Here is a 22,735-nt window from a genome sequence, read left to right on the forward strand (position 1 = left end):
AGATGGAATTATCCAAGCATCTCCTTCAAGCATCTCCTTCAAATGCGTTGACAACCAAAAATATCACTAAGGATCATTGCATTTTAAATCAACTAGAGCTTGAAACCCTTGGCCGATTGTATTGTCAATTTTTTGTTGAATTCTGGGTTGAATTGAAACAACCGCTGTTGATGAGCAAACGCTATACAGACGTAAATAGCATCATTGATAAAGTTTGGCCACATTTAATTTGCTCTGTAAAAGCTATTATTTGGAATGACTTCGAAAGCAACATTGAATCTATTTAGTTTTTAAGTGGAGATCTCGTAACAATCACTCTCACGATAAAGCACATTGGTAATAGTCAAACATCATAGCTGGGCTTGGTTAAAACCCTGGATGGGAGACCAATGGGTAGCTGTAGATAGATCAATTCTCCAGTAGGAGGTGCTGCCCAGCCTATAGTTTTTTATCTGATATTGGACGTAACGTTGAAGATCTGACTTTGTTTTAAAGGTACAAATGCAACATGTTTTATACAAGGTGTTGAAATTTGTTTACCATGACATAATCTTGTGGTTGAAATTTCACCCTCAAAACAACAGTTTACATGGATTACTTTTTTTCAAATCCAATGTATTTTGCAAGTAGATTCCACATCAGAATACATTGACAAATTACGTTCAACCAGTTTGTGTCCAGTGGGGTGAAAGCTTTGATGATTTATTTACACAAGGCCATTGGTTGGTTTCAGGCTATTGCATAAATCCTGTAGTTCTGGTGTACTAAGCAAGGCCACATGGGGACAGTATTGTACACACACACACACACACACACACACACACACACACACACACACACACACACACACACACACACACACACACATTTAGTTCTGTTAGAATTTGCCTCAGTGTAAAGTAACTTTGTACCTCAATAAATAAAACATAAAGGGACAGCACTATAGCGGTTTGATTTGAAAGGTTAGTGAATGAGAGGTGTTAATAAAGAAATGGTTCGTAAATCTGCCCGTCGCTGTCTGTAACACATTTAACTCCCTGAAGAACTGTATGGACTAACATTGAGCACATTTCTACATTCAAAGATCTACGTTTAACCAATCAAACTATTGGTTTCCAATTGACATTAGTGTGTTGAAATTGTCTCCACGCAAACACACACACCTGCATACTCATTATACACGCTATTAGAGATGTGCTTAGCGGGGTGCTGGATAAAACATAAATAACAGTGCATAATTGCACACACCCACACACACAAACACAGGCACACAGAGCCTACAGTACACGCCTCTGTAATGACACACACACAAAGATGTGGAACGGGGGGGGGGGGGAGCAGATCAAAGAGAGGATGAGAGGGAGGACAGGAGAAGGGGGATGTACCTTAGTCCCATCCACTGGATTATGGATAACAGTGGTCTGAGGCTCCTACAGAAAGAGAGGGATGGAGGGAGAGAGAGAGATATGGAGGGAGAGAGAGAGATATGGAGGGAGATGGAGAGAGAGAGAGCGAGAGAGAGATGGAGAAAAAGAGAGAGATGGGGAAGGATGAAAACAGAAAGATGGGAGAGAGAGAGATGTGGAGAGAGATGGAGAGAGAGAGAGATGGGGAAGGATGAAAACAGAAAGATGGGAGAGAGAGAGATGGGGAAGGATGAAAACAGAAAGATGGGAGAGAGAGGTAGAGATCAAAAAAGAGGGGAGGGGAAACAGGTAGAGAGAAAGTGTGAAAAAGAGAGCGAGAGGTAGGTGTGTAGAAAGATGATGAAGCAAAAGGCAAGAAAACTGGTTACGGCTGGAGGTGAAGGAGGGATGAAGATTCTTCTGGAGTGATAGAGTTGAGGGGGTGGATGAGCTGAGGACTGTCAATTTTTGTCAATTCAGAAAACACACACACGCTCTGAGCATTGGGAGAGAAACATTGCTGAAACGCAGAGAGAAAAGTCTGTGCCGCACAGTTACACGCACGCATGCGCACACACACACACACACACACACACACACACACACACACACACACACACACACACACACACACACACAATAACGTCACAGAAACCCTGCAGGAATGTTGTATCCTAAAAAAGAACATAGTGTACAGTAAACCATACAGTATGAAGAAGCCCCAACTACAGTTATCCTCCTGAACGGACTGCACCTGACATATAACATTTGGGTAATTTGGGCACAATCTCATGGAAACTGTCCTGAAATAGAGTCACCACATTTGGCAGCTACAGCTGGTTCATTTCCAGAGTATGACGAACACTTAAAGGCATCGGGTAGCCGTCCTATTGCCTTTGGCCAGCATTTACCGACGATTCCACATGTTTAATCGCCCCCGTTCATCGCCACCCGGCAGGTGATGACTAACCCATCGAGGCCATCCGCTGCTTTTACCCGTTCGTCGGCACAGTGGTTTTGTCCAAACTGGAGACTGAGGAGTGAATTGAGGTCATTACAATTCGAGTGTTGTACTGTAGTGGATGGGTACATCAGTGTCTGCAACTGAGTGTGTTTACGCGATACAGAAGAGTTTGCAGTGCTGTCGTGGTAAAGTGCAATAACAGCTACTCTGAAAAACCATTACACTCTGACAGGACCCAACCTGCCTTAGAAGGATGTTTTTGTAAACATCTAAACAGCCAAGTAGATAATGACTATATCCTTGTAATGCTATTTCCTCTCCAACCTCTCCCGTCATCTCTTTCTCTCTTTTCATCTCTTGCCCCTTCTACCTCTTTTCCCCTCCCTCTCCCACTCTCTTCTGACAGTTGTGTTGGAAGACGTGTTTGACACACATGACACACGGGGACACACGCTGCACACACTTTCCACCACACCATCCTGAGTGCAGCCCCCTAGGACGTGACACCTCCCGATGACCAATCACCAGCCAGCTGTCTCCTGCATGATGATGACATTATTGTCATGACAACTGTCACCAGGGGCAACAGCTTGAGGAACAAGCAGAGAGAGAGAGAGAACAAGTCAGGGAGGGACTCACTGACTGACAGTTTAAAAAAAAAAAAGAAGAAGAAGAGGGGTTTGTGTGATATTTTATAGAGGATAAGGCTTATAATCACTGTCGGGCACTAATAAACCTAGTCTACCTCACACTGCCTCATACTTTATGCTCAAGTCTGATTGCATAACTAGGTCTTTCCCAGAGGCTTTCAAATACTACTACAACAACAATTACCTAAACTTCCTGTACCTCTAAACCACTGTCTATACGTTTGGGGAAAATATTCTGCATCAAAAGAGAGATTATGTGAGATTTTACTTAGAGTATCTATAACAACTACAGGAACTGCAGTATAATAGAGGAGCACCAAATAGCACAATACAGCACCAAATAGCACAATAATGAGCTACGGTAGCAGAGCCCCCCCCCCCCCCACACACACACCAAGCATTAAAGGGCAAATGTGAGGGCTCCTAAAAATATGCTGATATATGGCTGCATGTGTTGTGCTGGTGTTGTGTATGGTAGAATGCCTGTCATTCCCCCCCCCCATCTTTCTCCAGCTCTCTTCTTGAACTGGTCTGATCCCTGTTAAGTGTCTAGTGCCCTCACATCACCCAGAAGTCAGGCGGATCCTCCACATGGTTCACTATAGGCCACCCAAATGAACAACTAGTCACAGGAGAGGCAGTGATTCAGTAATATAAGGTAATTTAGCAGACACTTTTATCCAAGGTTATTTAAGAGTGAATATATTCAGGATATCTAACCAACGTGGAAAACAGCCCCACATTGAAACGCTGGTGTTGCACCATGCTCCCAAGTAGTTTTACAACCAGCAGTTTTATTGGCATAATGTTTCACCCATGTTCTGTTGATCTCTGCTATAGGGAAGAGAGATGAGTGTCAGACAAGAGACAAACAACCACCCACAGTCTCAGATCTCTGCTCCTCTCCTGTCGAAAAATGCAAGATAATCAAAGACTGCAACATTATGGAAGGAAACGCACACAGTAACAGTTGGTTACAGTGAAGCAACAGTTGGCAAATCTCTATAACACACGGTGGCAATCTTTAACAGGGAAGCACTTTTTGACACAACCTGGCATTTCTGGCTTCTCTCCTACAGAAAGCATCTGACACACACTTGACAGAGACAACGGAGAGCCGTCTAGCCAACCACAGCTGCTCTAAAGTGACAACAACCAACCGACAGGGGAAGAGGAGGGAGGGAGAAAAGGAAGTAGGACGAAAGGAGGGATGGACGGACAAACAGTCAGAAGAGACAGGCGACAGATAGACGGTTAAACGGACAGACAGACACACAGACAGACGGGCAGAGGGAGGAGGGAGGATTAAAAGTAAATACCAGAACAGGAGTAGGGACGTTTCCTTTAGGGCTGGTGACTTTGCTGTTTTTGGTGCTGTTTGTCTGTGGTGTCTGGGGCTGTGCAGGTAGAGGGGAGACAACGCAGGGTTAACAACAGTGGCTGGTGGGGTGAGATACTGTGGATGGGTGATGGATGGGTCGCAGTGGTGGTGGTGGTGGTGGCGGTGGTGGTGGTGAAGGGGTTAAAACAAACAGACCTGGGTTCAAGTACTATTCGAAATCTTTCACCGAGCGTTTGTTCTGCCTTGATCGTTGTTTGACCAAATGATGAGAGAAGTGATGGTTTTAGCTGGCATGGTGTGTGAGATGTAAGATAAAATACAGCATCACAGGAGATCAAGGGAAACAGAGCAGCAGTGACTGTCAAGCAGTTTGTTAGCCGTGTGTTAACCATGGAGAGAGAGAGAGCGAGCGAACAGAGACAGAAAGAGCGAGAAAACAGAGAGAGAGAGTGAGCGCGAGAGAACAGAGAGAGTAAGAGAACAGAGAGAGCGAGAGAACAGAGAGAGAACAGATAGCGAGAGAGAACAGAGAGAGAGAGCGAACAGAGACAGAAAAAGCGAGAGAACAGCGAGAGAACAGAGAGAGAGAGAACAGAGAGAGCGAGAACACAGAGAGAGAGAGAGAGAGAGAGAGAGAGAGAGAGAGAGAGAGAGAGAGAGAAGGAGAGAACACAGACAGAGAGCGAGAGAGAGATAGAGAGAAAAAGAAAGAGAACAGAGAGAGAGTGAGAGAGCGAGAACAGAGAGAAAAAGAAAGAGAACAGAGCGAGAGAACAGGGAGAGCGAGAACAGACAGAGAACAGCGAGAGAACAGAGAGAGAGTAAGAGAACAGAGAGAGACAACATAGAGAACAGAGAGAGAGAGAGAGCGAGAGAACAGAGAGACAGAAAGAGCGAGCGAACAGAGAGAGAACAGCGAGAGAACAGAGAGAGAGCGAGAACAGAGAGACAGAAAGAGCGAGCGAACAGAGACAGAAAGAGCGAGAGAACAGAGAGAGAACAGACAGAGAACAGCGAGAGAACAGAGAGAGACTAAGAGAACAGAGAGAGAGAGAGAGAACAGAGAGCGAGAGAGAGAGCAAGAGAGAGAGAGAGAACACAGAGAGAGAGAACACACAGAGAGAGAGAGAGAGAGAGAGAGGGAGAGAACACGGAGAGAGAGAGATAGAGAGAGGGAGAACAGAGAGAAAAAGTTGCACCAGGGCTGGCAAACAGACACTGATAACAAATCAGCATCTATAGAAAATCCACACACATACAAATACAGCCACAAAACACACATAAGCAGTCACACACACTCACACAAATCGACCAAAGCAGTTCTACAGCTCAGACAAAGCTTCACTCATCAGCCATCAGCTCTTCATACGCAGTAGCTTACTCATCCATAACACAGAAACACATACAAAGAGATACTTTCTAACACGTTTCAGTAAAACCCTGTTTCAAATTCCAATCGTCTTCCCAGCTGCAGTGTGGCATACAGCACACAGCTGAGATTCATAGAGCTCGGAGAGGAGAGGTCATATAGATGTGTGTGTGTTTGTGTGTGTGTATTCATGTCTAGGGTTTCGAGTTCCACTGGGACATCTCTGAGGACACTCTGATCATCCACAGACAACGGCACACAAATAGCAGCCCGGGCCTCTCTCTCTGTTCTCTCGCTCTCTCTGTTCTCTCTGTGCTTAACCTCTCCAATTGGGAACATAATGTTAGGACATAGCGCACTCTTCAGAAGGGAAAGGTAGAGGTTGAAGTTATGTCGATGAACTGAACTCCAAGCCCATCAGATGGGGGGAAAGGGAAGAAACATAAAGAGCAGTTCCACGTAGGACTCCGGCCAACTCAAGATGGGAGTAGAGGTGGAGACAGGGGGGAGGAGTGGATGAGAAGAATCGAGGAGAAAAGTGGCGAGGCGGAATTAGGGAGTGGGGAAAAAGGGGAGGGAGAAAGAGGGGAGGTCCGGGGATGTTAAAAATGGCATGCTCACCATGTGCCGCGCAGCGGAGCTGGACCTACGTTCCTGTCCCAGGAGGTGGAGGGCGAGCGAAAGATAGGAGGGAGAGAGAGAAAGGACGGATGACAACAGGTGAATATGGCAAGTACTGAAGCATGAGCATGTCAAGTCAAATGAGAGCCCTGGTCAGTGAGCAGGGTGGACCAATCGGCTCAAAACCAGCATAAAGAGGTTCAATTTCACCAGTTCAAGAGAGCAGAGGAAAAAAAGGATCTCACATAGAAAATGTATCTTCTATGGTTTGTCAAGAAAGAAAGAAAGAAAGAAAGAAAGAAAGAAAGAAAGAGGAGGGTGCGCAAGAGGAGGACAGGAACAGAGGATGACGTGGCATGAGGAATACAAGGAAAAGGAAAAAGACAAAGGTTTGGGAGCAGCTAGGGAGGAGCCCTGACTGGGAGTAAAATCATCAATTGTTATTTTGTGATGAGGAAAGAAGGAAAAGACTCTTTCTTGAAGAAAGGAGCAGGAAGGAGAAACAATTACGTAGCAAAGGAAAGCTATGCAACTGATTCGTTAAAGGGATACTTCAGGATTTTGGCAATGAAGCCCGGTATCTACTTCCCCAAAGTCAGGTGAACTCATGGATACCATTGTCATGTCTCATCTATTATGAAGGAAAATATCCATTTAATACACATTCAAAAGTGGCATCCATTATGATTAAAAAGCAGAATAACCTCTAACTGCATTTGCAATCTACAGGTAAGTGACAAAATAAAGGAAACACCAACATAGGGTCTTAATAACAGGGCGTTGGGCCGCCACAAGCCACCAGAACAGCTTCAATGCGCCTTGGCAAGGATTCTACAAGTGTCTGGAACTCTATCGGAGGCATGCGACACAGCAGCCTCACAGCAGTGCAGTAGCAGCTAGTGCCAGAACAGCACAGAAGAGAAGAGAGCAAAATGTGGCTGAAGCTGGTGTTTGACTGGGGTGGAAAATGTCAAGTGCTGTCCTGTTCTGCATTACAGAACAAGAAAGAACAGAGGAGACAAGGAGAGGGGTCAGAGGAGCGATACAACCAGGGAAATAGTTATGAGAGAGGGAGCGAAGAGAGAGAAAGAGAGGGGGGAGGAAAGAAAAACACCATTGAAATATTTGAAAACGGTTAGGCTGAGTGTGTCGGGGGGGTCTGTTGCTAGGCAATGATGAGCGCGGCACAGAGAAGAGCAGGGGAAGTGTGTGTTGTGTGTTTGTGTTTGAGAGAGAGTCTATTTCTGACCGGTCAGTTTCCAGGGTTCAGACTCATGGCTATTCCTGGAACTGGTGTCACATTCCCTACTGAACACACACACACACACACACACACACACACACTCCCTAATTTACATACTCACAAGAACAAACATGCTCATACTATTCCCCAACCTCCATCCGCTCTGCCTTTCCCCCCGCCCACATGCACATGCACACACGCACGCACAATGCGTGGGATGTGTTGGTGCATTAGGTGAGATGGGGTGAGGATGGTGACAGAGATTCATTAAGGCTCGTCAGCCAGCCGGAGAGGGTTTCAAGTGAGCCGGAAATGGAAACCGTGATCGAGGGGGAGGTGGAAAAGAAAAGAACAGAGGGATGAGATGGGAGAAAAAAAAGAGAAATAAAGAATGCTGAAGTGACAGATGGCATAAAATTAACCAAAGAAAGTGGACAAGACGGGGTGCAATGAGGAGACTACACTTGAAACCACTATTTTGTGATGGTTGCAAATTGAGTCAACACTCTCTCCCACATCAGAGAGGGAATAGAGAAGAGGGAAAGAACCAGGGGGCGGATTCACAAAACATAACTAACGAAAAAACGTTGAACGTTTCTTAAGAAAATAAATGAGACGTTTGTAGGATAGTTCGTAAATGCAATTCCTCAAAATGTTATTAGGAATTTGTAGTTTTCTTTGGAACTTTGTAAATACCTTTCAGAACTTCGTAAATATCTTCTTAATGTGGCCTTGACATCAGTGACGTGCTTGAAACCAATAAATAAATCTATGTGACAGGGATGATAGGATTTGGTTATTTTGTTATTGTTCACACATTACAGCCATCAGACTAGCTATATCAAAACCAAACATGGATAACCATGAATAGAGATTGAAGTGATGGTGGAGGAAATAGCAGCCAGGAAAAGGTTGCCGTTGGGGAGACTTGATAACTGCAGGTTACCTGCAGAGACCAAAAAGAGAGGATGGGCGAGAGTGGCCAAGTCGGTCTCTGCCATCGGGGGTATGGCAAGGGACAGTGACGCCGTAAAAAGGAAGTCTTCTGACATCAAGTCGGCTGCTAAGAAGAAGGGAGCTGAGAGACCATTTAACGTGGACGAGCTGCGCGACCGGTAAGTTAGGTAGCTACGTTAGCTAGCTAACATGTAACGACATCATAGCCAACATATCTAACGACGTGAACGTTAGCTAAGTTAGCCAAGTTCTTCTTTGTAAATTGACGAGATGGTGCTAGATATTTAACACTTCTAGAATATTGTAATATATTGTTAATTACTAGCTAGCTAGATAATGCCTGTTTAATTTGTTTTCTTGCTGTATTTAAATATCCGGTAGCCAACTGTGTCTGTGGCGCAAGAAAACGTTCATGGTTACAAAAGTACCCATTCGTCTCAAGACAAGGGTTTAGCTGTCCTAAAGTTAAGTACATTTCCAGGAAGAAATCCTAAAACCTAAAATCGTCTTACCTTTTTTCTCAGGAAGAAACATAGGGAAAAAATTAAGAACATTTCCAATAACTTTATTGAGGAATAGTAACTTTGTTCAACTTTCTTCATAAGTCTATAGTTAAGGGAAAAAACGGCAGTTAAGATGAAATTTCTTCTTAAGAAGGTTTTGTGAATCCGGCCCCAGGGCCTAAACCCCTGATAAGTTAAGAGAAGAGAAAGAGGAGGAGGAAGAGGAAGAGAGAAGGTTTGGAGTAGGAACGTGTAAATTGAACAGGGCCTTACCTTAACATCTGCCTTCTTGTTGAGCAAACTTTTGGCTGCTGCAATAGGAAACAAAAGAAGAGAGACAGCAGGTCAGAGATGCAGCGAGAACACAGGAGAGATCGCATAGAGACAACGGCGGCAACCTGTAGGAGTCATGTTAATTTGACTGCAATTCAAACAGACGGCAACTGAGACCTTTTATTGACAAGATAGGAAAGTTAATGTGACTGTGTATTGTAATGCTGGAGGTGAAAGAGAATCAAAGATAGTAGGAGCTTAGAGGCATTAATTGCTAGCATTATGGTACCAAGGGGACAAGGCAGTCATCTGTGACATGATTAAACTCATGGTCCTCGTATAAAACTGCTTGAGAAGCACAATGTTCATTAAAACACAACAATAAACGGCTTCCTAAGTACCATTGTTGGTAGGACAATAACATTAAGAGTGGACAATGTGTTATTCCCTTATTGGACTAAACCATTACATCCTCCTAGTGGGAGAGGAGAGTAGAGGAGGTGTGTTCACTGATACTATGGGCAGTAGTCCGATTAGCACAATACCCATAATCCTCAGCAACAGGGGAAATGTCATACAGACAACAGTCAGTATCCTCTCCAACTACTTCACCAGGACACGCGTGCGCGCGCGCACACACACACACACACACACACACACACACACACACACACACACACACACACACACACACACACACACACACACACACACACACACACACACACACACACACACACACACACACACGAACCTATGTAATAGAAACAGACACACACACATACTTGTTCCTGGGTTAGGCCCAGCGAGAGTTGATGTGGGTTGTTGCCGTGGGCAACAGAACCTCATTTTAGGGAACTGGTTAATTAGTTAATGAGGCAGAGATAGAAAACGCATTTTGGAGTGAAAGAGACAGATTCTAGAGTTTGTCCCCCTGGTCCCCTTCAGGGCTAGAGTCCAAAATGGGTCCTCCATCCATTATGTTAGTTTTTGGGCTATGCTCAGCTAAAACAATTTGGCTAATCTATATTTCCAAATTGAAAAACAAGGGTCATTCAATTCATTGGAAAGACTGAAAATCTGATAGACTTTGTTTTTTAATGTAAAGATATGGCCTAATTGCATTATCAATAGTAGAAAGCAGTGGCTTAGAAGAGGCCTACATAACCAACCCATAAAGTAAAATGCAACATCAATTTATGGCCAGCTATGCACACTCTAACATTGATTTATCCTGCAGTAAATGTTCAATTAGTAATATAAATAGTTTTTCTTCTTTTAATAACTCTGAAGGGCAAAGTAATCTAAAAGTAACCGGAAGTAATCCAATTACAATATTGAGTTTGGGTAATCCAAAAGTTACGTTAATGATTACAATTTTGTAAAGGTAACTAGTAACTGTAACGGACTACATTTAGAAAGTTACCTACCCAACCCTGCCTCCCAACACACACACGCACGCACACGCGGCATCTCACTGTACTTGTGCATCCTTTACCTCGCTGTCAATCAACATTGTCTCATCAAACAGGTGGGCTCTACAGCTGCCAGAGTAAGACTGTCCCAGTCTCACTCCCCTAACTCTACTAGACATCATCAGCTCCACTGCTACTTTTAAAGGCCTGAGTCCCATTGACATTCTAATCACATCCTATCACAACATCAACACTACCGCATTACATAAAACACTATTTCTGGCATTCTGGATTGTTCTCTTCTCTCCTCCTTTTTAGCTCTCTCTATATAGCTCATGCTCTCCCCCCCTCTCTCTTTCTCTGTAGTTATGTCTAGCTCTCTCTCTCTCTACACACACATCTGCAGTGAATTTTAAATAGAGGCTTGACTTTCACTAATTTCTGAAGGAATTGGAAGCAAGCAGGAGAAGCCTGTTCAAAGTGTGTTTGAGTTTGAGGCCATGAGAGGAGAGGAGATGGCGATGAGGCAGGAGAGCCCACTCTTTAGAAGTCAAAACATGGTGGTGGGTGTGGAGAGAGAGAGAGAGAGAGAGAGAGAGAGAGAGAGAGAGAGAGAGAGAGAGAGAGAGAGAGAGAGAGAGAGAGAGAGAGAGAGAGAGAGAGAGGAAGACAGAATGAAAGACGAGAGGATAATGCAGCACTCACAATTTATTTTCCTCTGCTTTTCCCCTTCATTCCTACACAGTATCCCATTCCTCTTTCCATCTTCCTCAATTGATATAAAAACTCATTTTTACCAGCATACAGATAGCTAAATGTGCAAATTCATCAGTTTACTAGGTACATCGGGCAGCACGATAATCACACGGGCCCTGTTTCCCAAAAGCATCTTAAGGCTAAGTTCATCGCTAGAACCTTCATATGAGCATCATTAAATCTCTGAGCTATTTCCCAAAACTAGGGCTGTGGCGGTAATAACATTTTGTCAGTCGGTTATTGTCATGCAAATAACTACCGGTCTCACGGTAATTGACCGTTAATTAAGAAAAACGTAAAGCCATGAAGCCGACAGCTGTAGGCTATTTTGCGCAAGGGAGCAGAGCATGAGCATGATATTTGTTCCTTTCACGCTGAGTGGTTATGGAAAGGGGGAGAGCTGAGAAAAAAAGCCATTGAGGAACTATAGTCATTCTCAACGGATGTAAAAACAGACTTTGTTTGCTTGCCGTTTGAGGTGAAGAACACATTTCTTTGAGAAGCTCCACAGCTTCCCAATAAATCCATTATTTTAGGTACAGTAGGTCTAAATAAATATTATGACATGAAGAAAATTTCAGAAGAATAGAATAGCATATTCAGAGTCGTCCTTGTGTCAGGCCCTGATCTGGCTATGCCATAAGAACAATACAATTGAATATAGGTGAATAAAATAGAAAATATATTTTTCCCCAAACAATTTCAGAGGGAACGATGCACATACGGCTATTCTGTGTTTGAGCGGTTAACAAAGGAACAGGGGCCGGATTCACAAAGCATTTCTTCCGAGAAAACTTAAGAAGCTGCTTAAGAAAACAAAAAAGAAGTTCATAAAATAGTTCAGAAATGCAATTCCTCAAAATGTTCTTAGGAATTCGTAGTTTTCTTAGGAACTTCATAAATATCTTTCTTAAAACCTAGGGGCAGTATTTTCATTTTTGGATAAAAAACGTTCCCGTTTTAAACAACATATTTTGTCACGAAAAGATGCTTGACTATGCATATAATTGACAGCTTTGGAAAGAAGACACTGACGTTTCCAAAACTGCAAAGATATTGTCTGTGAGTGCAACAGAACTGACGTTACAGGTGAAACCCAGATAAAAATCCAAATCAGGAAGTGTCGCATTTTTTGAAACCGCCTCATGCCAATGACTCCTTATATGGCTGTGAATGAGCTACGAATGAGCTTACGTTTTCTACATTTTCCCCAAGGTGTCTACAGCATTGTGACGTCTTTTTACGCATTTATGTTGAAGAATAGCCGTAAGGGACCACATTTAGCAAGTGGTCACATGATGGCTCCCGCAGAAAATCTTGCGTAAAGTACACAAGTAGCCATTTTTCCAATCTCTTCTTATGAGAAAACAATTGTCCCGACGGATATATTATCGAATAGATATGTGAAAAACACCTTGAGGATTGATTCTAAACAACGTTTGCCATGTTTCTGTCGATATTATGGAGCTAATTTGGAAAAAAGTTTGGCATTGTAGTGACTGCATTTTCCGGTCGATTTCTCAGCCAAACGTGAAGAACAAATGGAGCTATTTTGCCTACAAAAATAATATTTTTGGAAAAAAGGAACATTTGCTATCTAACTGGGAGTCGCCTGAGTGAAAACATCTGAAGTTCTTCAAAGGTAAATTATTTAATTTGATTGCTTTTCTTATTTTCGTGAAAATGTTGCCTGCTGGTAGCAGAACCTAGCCATAGCATTATGCCATGATAAAGTTACACAAATGCTTGTCTAGCGTTGGCTGTAAAGCATATTTTGAAAATCTGAGATGACAGTGTGATTAACAAAAGGCTAAGCTGTGTCTAAATATATTTCATTTGTGATTTTCATGAATAGGAAGATTTTCTAGGAAGATTTATGTCCACTGCGTTATGCTAATTAGTTTGAGGCTATGGTTACGCTCCCGCATGCGGGTTTGAGAGTCATGAGAAGTTAAGAACTTCGTAAATATCTTCTTATAGTGGCATTGACATTAGTGATGTGCTTGAAACTAATAAATAAGCCTATGTGACAGGGATGATAGGATTTGGCCCACTATAATAAAGTGTTGATATTTACATTTTATTACATTTATTTTTGTTGCTTGATGTCTCGAGAATAAAAATGTTTTAGTTGGCTAACGAACCCTTTACACACAAACCAAAAAACATAATTTTTCACACATTACAGCCATCAGACTAATGTTAGCTACCGTACATCAAAACCAAACATGGATAACCAAGGAAAGCACAATAAAAACTTCAGTATACAAGAACTTGAAGTGATGGTGGAGGAAATAGTAGCCAGGAAAAGGTTGCTGTTGGGGAGACTTGATAACTGCAGGTTACCTGCAGAGACCAAAAAGAGAGGATGGGCGAGAGTGGCCGAGTCGGTCTCTGCCATCGGGGGTATGGCAAGGGACAGTGACGCCGTATAGAGGAAGTCTTCCAACATCAAGTCGGCTGCTAAGAAGAAGGGAGCTGAGAGACCATTTAATGTGGACGAGCTGTAGGAGAAGGTGTTGTCCATCATAGAGATGGTGGTAGAGGGACTGCGCGACCGGTAAATTAGTAGCTACGTTAGCTAGCTAACATGTAAAGACATTATAACCAACATAGTTAGCGACGTTAACGTTAGCTAAGTTAGCCAAGTTCTTCTTTGCAAATTGACGAGATAGCGCTAGCTATTTAACACTTCTAGAATATTGTAATATATTGTTAATTACTAGCTAGCTAGATAATGCCTGTTTAATTTGTATTCTTGCTGTATTTAAATATCCGGTAGCCAACTGTTTCTGTGGCACAAGAAAACATTAATGGTTACAAAAGTACCCATTCGTCTCAAGACAAGGGTTTAGCTGTCCTAATGTTAAGTATGTTTCCAAGAAGAAATCCTAAAGCATCATTTTCAAGAATCCCATTTCTTCTTAACTTTTTTTCTTAGGAACATTTCCAATAACTTTATTGAGGAATAGCAACTTTGCTTAACTTTCTTCTTAAGTCTATAGTTTAGGAAAAAATGCCAGTTAAGAAGAAATGTCTTCTTAAGAAGGTTTTGTGAATCCGGCCCCAGATCCTCCATAGTTATTTATGCAACTTTAGTTGGGATACAAACTTTATGGAAATATTTGTTGATTTCTAATACATTTTAAGCCTGCATGATGCAACTAATGATTTGAAAAAAGTTGTATGAAAGGGAAGCGCTCTGCTGTGTTTCTTGCGCAGACTGCACACACTTCATCAGTTTCTTTTCTCATATCTTGTTTGAAGTCTCGGAGGGAGAAAGATAGAGAGGGAGGGATGGGGAGGATAGAGAGGAGGAAAGAGAGAAGACATAGTTTTTCCTTCCACTATAGAACAGACCAGAGCCTTCTATCTGAATAAATAGAAGCTTCTGGAACACTTTCAGAAAGCTTAGACAGACTCTAGAATGGAAATGGTCTGAGCTGCAGAACAACCACTGAGTTGCAGTCATAGACAAAAAATATTTAGCCCTCTTTGTGTTTACATACATCATTGGTTGCAGTTACATTCACTCTCAGATCGCTCAGATAGATTCCATAAAATGAGAGAAAGTAGAATTCCATGGCGTTTTGCCCCAACCTGTAAACCCAACGGTCATGCGGTTCTTAAACCCTGTAGAGCAGGGGTAGGAAACCCTGTTCCTGGAGTACCATAGGTACTGCAGGATTTTGTTCCAACTAGCACCACACCTGACCAACTGAGCTAATTGATAGGTTCAGTGATTGACTAAATTCAACACACTTGGTCTTCCAGATCGGTTAAATCGGCACTCCTTCGGCACTCCAGGACCAGGGTTAATTACCCGTGCTGTAGAGGAAGCAAGAAGGCTCCTTACCTTGCCACAAATTACAGAAGCAAGAAGAAAGGAAGGAAAGAGGGGAGGAAGAGATTAAGAGAAAGAAGACAATGGATCATATTGGTTAATGGTCACTTACATTCCTGTAAATAGCAGGTCCTACAGGAAGAAGCCAGGATGGAGGCTGATTTGTAAAAACCATTGCCTGTCTGTCTGTCTTGTGCCACTCTGTATATGTCTGTCTGTCTTGTGCCAGTCTGTCTTGTGCCATTCTGTATATGTCTGTCTGTCTTGTGCCTGTCTGTCTGTCTTGTGCCAGTCTGTAAGCATCCCGATGAAGGCATCAAGCCAGAATCATTTTGGTTTTTCATAAGAAGAAACATTTCAGTGAACTTCTATTTGCCTCTAGGGAGGCTAACTGTATCCTGCGGATCCCGAGCGTCTGTCTCTGTCTCTCTAGTGGAGGAGGAGTAGATCTAATGTAGAGAGACAGACAGGTCAGTATGAAGTTGCAATATTTGATCAGTCTTGTGGAGAGAGTGGGAAGTGGTGAGGACAGCAAAGCTGATTGCATCAGCTCTATCCCTACGCTATAAACATGATATACATTCAATTGAATAGTTAGCCAATGCTAGTATTGCTGAACAAACAGGACAGTAGCCAACAATGACAATATACTTAGAAGACTGATGGAATCTTTCCCTACACTAGACTGTGTAGTGGGTAGCATTTTTATTCATCAACTGTGGTGCAACTACACACTCAACTACTGGCAAACTATCATCCTTCTGTTGTTATGTCATACGCAAACTTTGGATTGTTACAGGTATAAAAAACATTTTTCATGAGAAGCCCCAACCTTGCATCTTTCACTGTGTTAACCACGCGTCATATCCCTGCAACCCCCTGTGTTAGAATGCATGCACCAGTCCAGTGCCCCATGCAGCATTCACCGACAGCACATGGGCCGTTCCATCCTTCAAAATGACGGGGGGTAAACTTTCCCAGTGTTATTAACAGAGAGACATTGAGGAGAGAGGTAGAGCAGGGGAACAAGGAAGGAAATAGAGGTATTCAATGAAAAGAGGCAAATGAAGATGGGATTGAAGCTGTATGGAATGGTGTGTTAGCAGGAACATGAATGAGAGAGAAAGAGAGATCAGAAAGGGGGAAGAAGGACAGATCTTGTTGGGTCAGGCATGCTCCACTGTGCTGCTATGTGCAGTGAAGGAATGGGGAGATGGAGCAGGAGAGGAGGAATAGCATGTGAGTGGAGAGAAAGAGGTCAGGTGGCCAATGAGGTGTGGCGATGGAAGTGGCATGCTCTGAACACCCATGCTAGGAGGAAAGGAGAGAGGATGAGAAAAGAGGGAGGGAGTGAGGAGGGTAGCACCCCCAGGTGTGCCAGGCTACCTTGTTCCACCAGCCCTGTGGTGGAGCCCGCTGCCGCGGATGCAGCTGCCGCAGCGGCAGTGATACTGATTGGAGCGGTGGAGCGACAGCCGACTGTTTGGTGTCCCACACACACAGTCGCCACAGAGAAAGAGGGGGCAGAATAGTAGAGAGAAGGGAAGAGGAGAGGAGGAGGTTGGAGGGATAGCGGGAAGAGGGCAGAGAAGTAAGGAAGAAATGGAGAGAGGGAAACAAATATGGTTCATTAGTCCAAAAGAGAGGCGGATTAATAGAGCACGCAGAGAAACACAATATCTTCCTGACAGAGAAGACATAAGTTGTCCAAGTTCTCCCAATGTAGGTTATTTTCCTCTATACTGTACACATCACTGCCACCAACACACTGAAATAAAGCATCAAAGGAGTTCATTGCGAAGTGATTATTAGGAGTGAACACAGCTAGTGATACATCTAACACCATCATCCAATACCCGACTGGAACCGTTCATAAGGGTTAGAAGGAGATGTCAAGGATACTGAAGCCTTTCACTTCTCTTGTCGGCCCCTCTCTCTTTCCATCCCTTCTAACACCCCCCCCCCCCCCTTCCATCTCGCCTCTCATTCTCTCTTTCACATCCTACGCCATCTCTTAAGCCTTCTCCAGCCTCTCCCTTATCTACAGGTGTAGGATCTTAATTTGAGCCAGTTTGTTACAGCGGGAAAATAATTCCTCAGCAACAGGAAGTTATATACTGTTGAAAATGCACATGTTTGCTACATTTGCTACTGGACTCAACTTCTCATCTCCAAATAGCTGCCACATTGTGTGCATCTCGTCAGTGGCCTTTAACCCCTTGACTTTAGGGAGGGTTAGCTGATCCTGACTCTGTGCCTAAGGGCAACTTCTAGCCAGAGCCCCACACCCTTGCAGGTTCCACACGGAGTAAAGAGTAGGTGTGCGTGTTGACACAACACTTACCAGAGAAGTTCCGTGAAACCAGCATAGCCGTGAGCACGGCCCCCTGAGAGAGGAGAAGAAGAGAGGAAAGGGTAGGGAAGGAGAAAAAGAGGAGAGGCGGTCAAACCAAGACTGCTTTGATACGACAGAGTCATGTCAACAGGCCACACTTCAGATTATAATATTGTGAAAATCTTTTCCATTAATTTGAGATTTAGGCATATAGCTAGTTTTAAGTTTTAATGACAGTGAGATGCCTTTCTTACATGCTCTAAACCCAACAATGCAGTAATCAATATCAATGCAGCTACATAACAGGCTTTAGCTATAGAACATGTGTCATGGAATCGTCTTGACTTAAGAAAACGTTTGAGGTCTGAAAACCACTCACAAATGAACTGAAACGGACACAGAAAACCAAAGTCATCCACTGACCTTGAGTTTCCTCCTGGCGTTGAATTTCTTCAGGCACTCCACGGTCTCCTGCCTGTGCATCATGGATGCCACTGTAGAACGTTGCTGTGTGTGAGAGAGACAGAGAGAGAGAGAGACAGGGGGATAAAGAGAGATACAGACAGAGAGAGAGAGAGAAAGAGAGAGAGAGAGAAAAGAAACAGAGGAAATGTAAGTCACATGAGTCAAAAGTCACAGAGACTTAGTTAAATCTTTGCGCCTTTGTGTGTATGTATATGAGTGGGTGTTTATCTCTCCTGGATATATTACAATACATAGTGACATGTGTACTTACGCAGACCCATGGGTGTTTGAGGGCCTCCTGGGCGGTGATCCTCTTGGCAGGGTTGATGGTCAACATCTGGTTAATCAGGTTCTTAGCCTCTGGAGTGACTGTGTCCCACTCTGGGGAGGGAAACTACACACAGGCACACACACAGACATACACAAACACAGATACACACGCAGGCTTGTTCAGGTTCTAGGCTTCTGGACTCTCCATTCGTCTATATAATACTCTATCACAGTGGTAATCAATCAAATTCTATCAGCAATGTTTCAAATGTTCCACTGCTCTGAACAGGTCCCAGGTGAGTGCACTCGCTGGCCAATCAATTACATTGAACGATCAATTATATAACTAAGTACCAGGCAGAAGAGAAAGCCAGCAGACACACAGCCAGCGGAATACCCCGGGTAAATATACTGGGTACTCCTCTCTATATAAGACTGTGTTTATAGACGTGGTGTAAAAGTGAACTCTCTCACCATCCTTACTAAGACAATGTATGTCCTGTAAAAATAACGCATTTACAAATAAATATCGGGATGTGACGGCAAATTGTCACCAAGCGATCTGGGACAATGTGTCTTTTAAAGATTGGCTTTTGGGGTGCTAAACGTCATCATAGCTCAACGACAATCTCCATGACATTCTTTCCTGAAATGGGACTAATGTGCTCAAGGTACTGTAGGCACTTTCTCGCCCCTTTAAAAATATTAATGAGGTGATTTAGTTACTTCTAAAAAAAGAAACGGGGGGAGAGACGCAGAGAGGAGGCGCTGCGGGGAAGGGAGTGGACGACCGAAATAGGGAGAGAGGGTAAAGTAAGTAAGATGAGGTGTACAAAAAAGAGAGGGACAGAAAAAGAGAGAAAGAAAGAGAGAACAGGAGAGCAAACAGAGAGCAGTGTGGCAGTAGGAGTGAGAAAGTAAAGAAGTAGAGGGGAGTGAGGCGAGGAAAAGACCAAAGAAAGAGAGGACACGACGAAAGGAAAGAAGAAAAGGAATAGAGTGAGGGGATGAGGAGAATAGAGAAAATGGAGAGAAGACAAGAGAAGATAGGAGAGGACAGCAGGTAGCAATGGAGAGGAGAGCAGGCCTCGTCCAGATCTTGTATCTCACATCGTATGCCCCTGCTTTTATCTGTTGGTACAGTTTGTGCTGGTCCTCGTCCCAGAAGGGAGGGTAGCCCACCAGCAGGATATACAGAATCACCCCTGAGAAAGAGAGACAGAGAGAGCGTGAGAGACAGAGAACGCAAGAGAGAGAGAGCGAGATTAAAAACGAGAGAGTGAAACACACAGATGGAGAAAAACACAGAATCAGCATTTTTTATGAATATTTACTTTGCTTTTGTGTCCAAGCATTTGTGTCTGGGTGTGAAGGTATACATGTGTGTATAATGTCTGTGTGTGCCCAAAATAGTGTGTGTGTGTGTGCGCATGCTCATGCACGCGTGTGTGTAAATGTGTGAGATGCTCACCGCAGGCCCAGATGTCCACAGGTTTGCCATATGCCTCCTTTCTCAGAACCTCAGGGGACAGGTATCCCGGTGTGCCAGCAAATCCTGCAGCACGACAATACACACACATACGCACGCACGCACACACGCACGCACAAACACACAAATACAAACAACTCCAAGCTTAGCACGTCACGCCTAGTGGGATGCATAAAGGTTGGAAACATGTTGGTGTAGTACAGTCAGAACCACAGATCTAGGGTCAGAACGTACCAAACCAGGCTTGCTGATCCCCCTGTACCTCGATGGCCAGGCCAAAGTCAGCCAGCTTGACGGCAGCATTCTTGCATTTGCTGGCCAGGAGCAGGTTCTCTGGCTAGGGGGAGGAGGGGGAGGAGAGGGGCGCTAAGGTTACTCCTGCTTTGAACTAGAAGAGAAAGGAGGAGGGGGAGAGACGGAAGACAGGCAGACATCCAAACACTCTTGTGGTGTTTGCAACAGTGGATGGCCACCCAGTTTATTTACACACATACACAAACAGTAACAGAAAAAACACATAGATGTACCACATGAAAACACACACACCGGAACACCTATAGTTTGCTGTGGTTTAGGGTATATTGGTTTGGGCTGTGGTGTGGGGAGCTGGTGGTGCCCCCCCCCCCACTCCCCTCCCCTCTCTCTCTCTGTCCCAGATAGAGCAGCCTCATTACTCTCTGTCAGAGGGGGACTCTAATAATGGGCTGCTATCCCCACTGGCCCCTTCTCTCTCTCTCTCTCTCTGCAGGGCTACTGTGCTGTAGACCTACTGTAGCCTAACACCACTCTACACAATAGAAATGTGTCACCCTATTCCCTTCCCTCATTGCTCGGATATTTGCAGATCTGAAGGGACTGGATAGGTATAAAGGATGACTTCTGGCATATTTACTTCACCTAGATAGTTTGCATGATAGAGCGTGAGGCACTATCTAGCTCAGACACGCATTCTCTGTTACTTTCCTCGCAAACACGCACATGCCTGTAGAGAGTGTGTGAGGTATAAACACTGCTGACCCGGCATTGCAGTAGCTCATGTCATTGCAGCCTGTCTTCCTCTTTATGTCTCATTATTACACCCCCTCCCTCTTCTCCCGCTCTCCCTCATCCCTCTACCTCTCTAGTTTGGAGCTGTAATAATACTGACTTGTGCATTTTTCTTTTTTACCTTTATTTAACTAGTCAGTTAAGAACAAATTCTTATTTTCAATGGCGGCCTAGTGGGTTAACTGCCTTGTTCAGGGGCAGAACGACAGAACGACCTTGTCAGCTCGGGGATTCGAACTTACAACCTTTCGGTTACTAGTCCAACGCTCTAACCACTTGGCTACCCGCCGCCCCAAATGAGGCAATAACAACAAAACTTGGGCTCTGCGCTGCTCGGAAGCAGAGGAGAGAGAGAGAACAGAAGGAGAGAGAAAGAAAGAAAGACCTCAAAAGAGAGAGAAGGAGGAAGAGTGAAAAAGAGAGTGAAAGCGAGACAGGGAAAGAGATAGAAGAGAGCGAGAGAAAGAGAGCGAGTGAGTGAAGGGAGAGATAGAGAGAAACAGCAAAAAAGAGAGCGAAGGAGTGGGAAGAGAGAGAAAGAGAGTGAGGGCAAGGCAGAACGAATGAGAGAGGAACTGTAATCCTGAGGCGGTTACCTTAGTTGGTGTCATCTCACCCTCAGCCACATCACAGCCTTAACTCCCGTATCTTGCCTCATTTGCACTCACTGTATATAGACTTTTTGTTTTCTTTTGTTCTACTGTATTATTGACTATGTTTTGTTTATTCCATGTGTAACTCTGTGTTGTTGTTTTGTGTCGAATTGCTATGCTTTATCTTGGCCAGGTCGCAGTTGCAAATGAGAACTTGTTCGCAACTAGCCTACCTGGTTAAATAAAGGTGAAATGAAAAACAAATATGATTCAGGGTTTACTCATTTGTATGGAGAAAGTTCAAACTTGCCAACACTGCAAGCACTAGGATAATCCCTGCTATGATTGTGGGTGGATTTCAGATTAACTACAAGCACTAGGATAATCCCTGCTATGATTGTGGGTGGATTTCAGATTAACTACAAGCACTAGGATAATCCCTGCTATGATTGTGGGTGGATTTCAGATTAACTACAAGCACTAGGATAATCCCTGCTATGATTGTGGGTGGATTTCAGATTAACTACAAGCACTAGGATAATCCCTGCTATGATTGTGGGTGGATTTCAGATTAACTACAAGCACTAGGATAATCCCTGCTATGATTGTGGGTGGATTTCAGATTAACTACAAGCACTAGGATAATCCCTGCTATGATTGTGGGTGGATTTCAGATTAACTGCAAGCACTAGGATAATCCCTGCTATGATTTTGGGTGGAATTCAGATTAACTGCAAGCACTAGGATAATCCCTGCTATGATTGTGGGTGGATTTCAGATTAACTACAAGCACTAGGATAATTCCTGCTATGATTGAGGGTGGATTTCAGATTAACTGTAAACTTCCAATAAATAGATTTCAATATCCAAACACACAATGTCCAGGCCACGCGCACAAACACACAATGTCCAGGCCACGCGCACAAACACGCAGAAATTCAACACGCGCAGACAGACAGACACGGAGACAGACAAACATCTTTCTCTGCACATCGCATAATAGCAGCCCTCTGCAGCAACACACAAGTATAAAGTGGGTTAGGTGAGGGAATGCGAGTGAGAGATTGCGGTGCTGGAGAGCAGTGAGGGCCTGTGTGTGGGTGTTTGGGATGGAACGATTCCCAGCTCTCTCTCTCTCTCTTTCTCTTTCTCCCTCTCTCTTTCTCCATCTTTCCTTTCACAGGAGTAGAGTG

The 22,735-nt window shown here is 43.9% G+C and overlaps 1 protein-coding gene across 37 annotated transcripts in view; it reads right to left on the bottom strand.

Annotated features, from left to right (window-relative positions):
• The window catches only part of LOC139411206 (calcium/calmodulin-dependent protein kinase (CaM kinase) II beta 1), a 79,413-nt gene that overhangs the window by 16,663 nt on the left and 40,015 nt on the right, over positions 1–22,735 (bottom strand). For 5 of the 37 annotated variants that reach the window (XM_071157173.1, XM_071157172.1, XM_071157160.1 and 2 more), the window contains 8 exons: positions 20,137–20,239; positions 19,885–19,968; positions 19,524–19,618; positions 18,415–18,537; positions 18,102–18,185; positions 17,688–17,730; positions 9,329–9,366; positions 1,386–1,430 (listed from right to left, as the gene is read on the bottom strand). In XM_071157173.1, the coding sequence (XP_071013274.1) occupies positions 1,386–1,430; positions 9,329–9,366; positions 17,688–17,730; positions 18,102–18,185; positions 18,415–18,537; positions 19,524–19,618; positions 19,885–19,968; positions 20,137–20,239 (615 nt within the window). Of the gene's footprint in view, positions 1–1,385; positions 1,431–4,339; positions 4,418–6,352; positions 6,386–9,328; positions 9,367–16,729; positions 16,823–17,687; positions 17,731–18,101; positions 18,186–18,414; positions 18,538–19,523; positions 19,619–19,884; positions 19,969–20,136; positions 20,240–22,735 lie in introns of all 37 variants that reach the window. The other 32 variants (XM_071157153.1, XM_071157166.1, XM_071157147.1 and 29 more) reach the window with 12 other exon arrangements.

This window comes from Oncorhynchus clarkii, chromosome 6 (assembly GCF_045791955.1).
Source record: "Oncorhynchus clarkii lewisi isolate Uvic-CL-2024 chromosome 6, UVic_Ocla_1.0, whole genome shotgun sequence".
In the NCBI taxonomy this organism is placed as follows: domain Eukaryota; kingdom Metazoa; phylum Chordata; class Actinopteri; order Salmoniformes; family Salmonidae; genus Oncorhynchus; species Oncorhynchus clarkii.